This window comes from Macrotis lagotis, chromosome 3, assembly GCF_037893015.1.
Source record: "Macrotis lagotis isolate mMagLag1 chromosome 3, bilby.v1.9.chrom.fasta, whole genome shotgun sequence".
Taxonomy (NCBI): domain Eukaryota; kingdom Metazoa; phylum Chordata; class Mammalia; order Peramelemorphia; family Peramelidae; genus Macrotis; species Macrotis lagotis.
This window is the reverse complement of record NC_133660.1, coordinates 295,018,540-295,023,258: the sequence shown is the minus strand read 5'-3', so window position 1 is coordinate 295,023,258 and position 4,719 is coordinate 295,018,540. Positions and strand designations below refer to the sequence as shown.

The 4,719-nt window shown below is 37.4% G+C and overlaps 1 protein-coding gene across 1 annotated transcript; it reads left to right on the top strand.

Annotated features, from left to right (window-relative positions):
- Positions 1-2,679: 2,679 nt before the first annotated feature.
- On the top strand, positions 2,680-3,609 carry LOC141516757 (putative olfactory receptor 5AK3). Its single transcript, XM_074227742.1, has one exon. It carries the CDS (start codon positions 2,680-2,682, stop codon positions 3,607-3,609), a length of 930 nt encoding a protein of 309 aa, XP_074083843.1.
- Positions 3,610-4,719: the final 1,110 nt, after the last annotated feature.

Below are 4,719 nucleotides of genomic sequence, written 5' to 3'. Positions count from 1 at the left end.
TATTCTGAAAGATGAGAGAAGGTTGTAGGGCCTTCAAGAAATGAGAAATTTATTCATATTCATGGAAAGCAGAGAAGGCAGGCTTACTGTGGAGGAGAGCTGGAAGTCTATTTTGGCTAAAATGTAGAGTGTATTATGAAAAAGAAGAATGAGAAAGGAGTCTTAGAAGGTAGTTCCAGCCAGGTCCTTAAATACCTAATGAAAGAGTATCTATATTATATGTATATATGTCTATTATAGAGTATCTATATAGATATCTATAAAGTATAGTGTCTATATATCTATAAAGAGTATCTATATTATATATATATATCCTTAATAATAGGAAGCTATTAGATATTCTGGAGGACAAGGGCATTGTGTGCCTGAGGCAGAATATTTTAAAGAATGATAGAATAAGGAAGACAATGGAAAAAGAAAGTATCATTAAGAGGCAGTTTAGCAGCTCAGACCCAGGATGATGAGGGACTAAATTGTCAGAATGCCTATGAGACTAAAGAGGGCAAGAAAGACAAGAACTATTTTATAGGAAGAATTTATAGGACCTTGCATATTATTGGATGGTGGTTGATGAAGAAATGGGAAGAGTAACAAATGACTTGATGCCTCCAAAAGAAAAAGGTAAGTTGGAAGGAGAGACAGGTTTCTTGGGGACAGAATTAAAATTAATTCAATATGTCCATTTCACCTCTTCTTAGCCTTCACCTGAAGGAAAAAAAGAGTTGAGGTAAGAGACAGCAATCAAGCAAAAACTAGCTTAATCAAAGTAACATTCTGACTGGGTATAAAGTGGCCAGGCAATTGGTAGCCTGATGATGAAAAAAAGGCAATGAGTTTATAGTGGGGCAGCATTAAGACACAAACTCAATGATCTATATGGGCAATCATTCTAAAAATGTTATTTAGGTACAGATGAATGTATGTGAGTTAAGTAATGAGGGGACCATAGGGAAAATGAGGGCATGGTGGGACATGGAGATAGGGAGGGTGGGAGCTGATTGTGGTTCATGTTTGTAATCCCTGTTACAGAGGCTGATGGAGGCTGAGGATAATGTTATCTCTTGAGTTCAGGAACTCTAAGTCACAATGGGGCTAGAGCTACTTGGGTGTAGAATGAGCCGTGGAGAGCAATGGGCTACCACGCAGCAGCAGGATGTGTGGACTAGCCTATCAGAAATGGAATTACCAGTGACTTTAGGAGATGATTTGCCATTTTCCTCTAGTCTGGGAAAGATAAGGAAATACAGTCACCAAAAGAAAAGACAAATAAAAATAAAGAAAGAGGCCCTGGTCTGGATGAAAGGATACCTCACCTCTAATTCTAATTCTGCCAATGGCTTAGAATTAGAGGTTAATTTAGTGTGACCTTAGACAAATCATGGAAACTTCCTATGGTCTCTGTTTTCTAGTCTGTTGTCACAAAGAAACTTGGCTAAACCATCTCTGATACAACTTTCAGTTGTGATATTATGAAGTTCCTGATAAATCTCACACCATTATTGTTTCTAGACCCCAGGGTCCCTCCTCTCAGTGAATATTTCCTATTAAGAGCTCCCTTTTAGCTTTCACCTATGGTCTCATTTTTCAGCTCTGCAACTAGTGATTACTTGAATCTAAATATCTGTCATATTCATCCTTTCCCATTGGTAGGCTAAGGAAAAGATGTTGCCAGAGCATCCCCAGGACCACTAGAAATATTAATGTTATGTTTTAGAGCTCTCTGTAAGTTTTTTTTTAAATATCAAACAGGAAAGAGACAGTTAGGGAGAATAGTACTCAACCTGATATCAGGAAATCAAGTTCAAAACTTGTCTCATTCATCTGTGGTGCCAAAACACTTAACCTCTTTCTGTCTAATTTCCTCTTTGTTAGTAGAGATTATGGTAACCATTAACTCAGGGCAATGGTGAGCATTAAATATAAAAAAAAAACAAATGGGGGTAGCTAGGTTGTTCAGTGGCTAGAGCACCAGCCCTGGAGTCAAGAGGTCCTGAGTTCAAATTTGACCTCACAAATTTAGGCATTTACACTTGGGCAACATATACTTAGGTTTTAACCTCATTGCCTTGCAAAAATCAAAATAAAATAAATGAATGTAAAATATTTTTGCCAATGTTAGGTCACTAGATATATATATTACCTCCTAGTCTTATTTTTTCATTTCAATTTTTTTACCTCTTAGTCTTACAATTTACACAGCCCAGCAAGAAGTTTTCCCTTCAGAGCAGTACCAAAGAGACTAAATATGGCTTCTTCCCTTGCCATCCCTACTGACAACAAATTTGCCTAGTCTCCCTATGAATTTTCATTAAGAACTAGGTTTAAAGTCACAAGGATTCCTAAAGTGCCTTATGTCTGGTAACCATAATAACCAAAATCAGAGGATATGAGAGAAAATGGCAGAACACCTTCAGACATAATTGTTGTATTGGTTGATTTTACTGAATGAACTCTATTCACCTCTTTCTTCTTCAATCTTTGTTATAAGGCATGGATCCTGGGGTCAAGTCTTTGGGAAGGATCATTACAGAAAGAAAAATGATGTGAAAACAAAATATTTCAATATAGTTAGTTGTTCAAAGAAAATGCCTCAACATTAAATTCTATTTTTTCCTAACTTGAGCTTATTTATATCTTTGTTCTTCTCTTTAGCCATAATTTACAGATGATATGAAAGCCATGATCCAAAGGAATGGCACAAGAGTGATTGAGTTTATTCTATTGGGATTTGCAGTGCGACAAGAAGTACAATACATTCTCTTCTTTGTATTTCTGATCGTCTACCTTATTTCTCTCATGGCTAATTTTGGTATGATTCTGCTCATCAAGTGTGATGCTCGCCTTCACACGCCCATGTATTTTTTCCTCCAAAATTTGGCTTTTGTTGACCTCTGTTACACATCTGCTATCACTCCTAAGATGTTAGTAAACTTCCTGGTCTCTGATAAATCTATCTCATTCTCAGGGTGTATTACACAATTGTATGTTTATGGTGTATTTGCCACAGTTGAATGTTACCTTCTGGTTGCCATGGCTGTAGATCGCTATGTGGCCATCTGCAACCCACTCCGATATACAATGGTCATGTCCCAGAGAGCTTGCATCCAACTGGTCACTGGATCTTATTTTATGAGTTTCCTCAATGCCAACATACACTTAGGATTTCTCCTTTCATTGTCCTTCTGTAATGCCAACACCATTAATCACTTCTTTTGTGATTTGCCCCCAATTCTGATCCTTTCCTGTTCCAATATTTCTGTTAATGTTATATTGATACTGACTTTTGTGGGCTTTAACCTGGTAAGCACCTTGCTGGTTGTATTCTCATCCTACATCAAGATACTTTCTGCCATCTTGAGGATGCCCTCTGCCACAGGGAGGCACAAAGCCTTCTCTACCTGTGCCTCCCACATGACGGCTGTCACCATTTTCTATGGGACTTGTATTTACATGTATTTACAGCCTTCTTCCAGTGAGTCACAAGAGAATGGTAAAGTGGCCTCTCTATTTTATGGTATCATGATCCCCATGCTGAACCCCTTGATCTACAGTCTAAGAAACAAGGAGGTAAAAGAGGCCATGAAAGTTCTTATCAAAAGCTGTGCATGAGTCAGGTCTTATCTTCCAGTGGAGTAGTGGGAGAAGCATCCAAGCAAAAGAGCATCTCATTTCATTTCTTTAAAAGTTAGTTATAGGAGCAGTTCAAACAGCATCCCTTCTCACCCTTCCAATACATAAATAAGATCTCAAATATTCAGGATAAGACAAATGAGGGTTAATTTTGAGAAACATATAGGGACCTTTCAGAATCACCTTCTTAGTAGTTTTTGAAAGTTACTAATGGGGCAGCTAGGTGGCAGAGCAGACAGAACCCTGGCCCTGAAATCAGGAGGATCAGAATTCAAATGTGACTTCCACTTAATAATTACCTACCTGTGTGATCCTGGGCAAGTCACTTAACTCCATTGCCTTGCAGAAAGCAAAAAAAAAAAAAAAGAGGAAAAGAAAAGTTATTAACAGGAACTAAACATCTTTAACATGACTATAATTATATTATTATTAATAATAATGGTGATGAATCAGGTGGTGATAGCTTACATTTATTGTTAAATAGTTTCATTTAGGCAGTAGGGAACAATAGTCAGGACTTGTAATTTCATTGATCTAAGGCAGAGATAACATCCATCTTGGAGTTGTAGAAAGCCCATTAAATCATTTGGTCTGACACTGCCACAACAATCACAGGCAGGATTCGAAATTCATTACATCTAGCTGTTTTTTAGGATTGAATTATAACAAGCAAATGACGCCTTAAATACCCAAATGGCTCCCCAACCCTGATTTAGGGAATTCTATATGTAAAAAGTGGCTCCACTGATTTCCAATTATGTTGATTTGTAACCCAAAACTCAGCTGTGACTTATAGTGTCAGAGAATTACTTGGGTGATATTGAGAGGTCATGGTCTGTTCAAAAAGGAAAGCTAAAAAACATTGTTATTACTAAGAGGTCAAGAGTCTTGTCCATGGTGACGTATCTAGAATGTATGGGGCATATGACTCGAACTCAAGTCTTCTTGACACCAATGACATTGTCACTTTGTATCCAATAAAATAATCAAAGAAACAATATTAGGTATGGGATGCCATATTGTTTCCCCCATCTTACAGGTAAGAAATTGAGTCTGATCAAGAGTTATCACAGAAAATTAAGTCTGGCA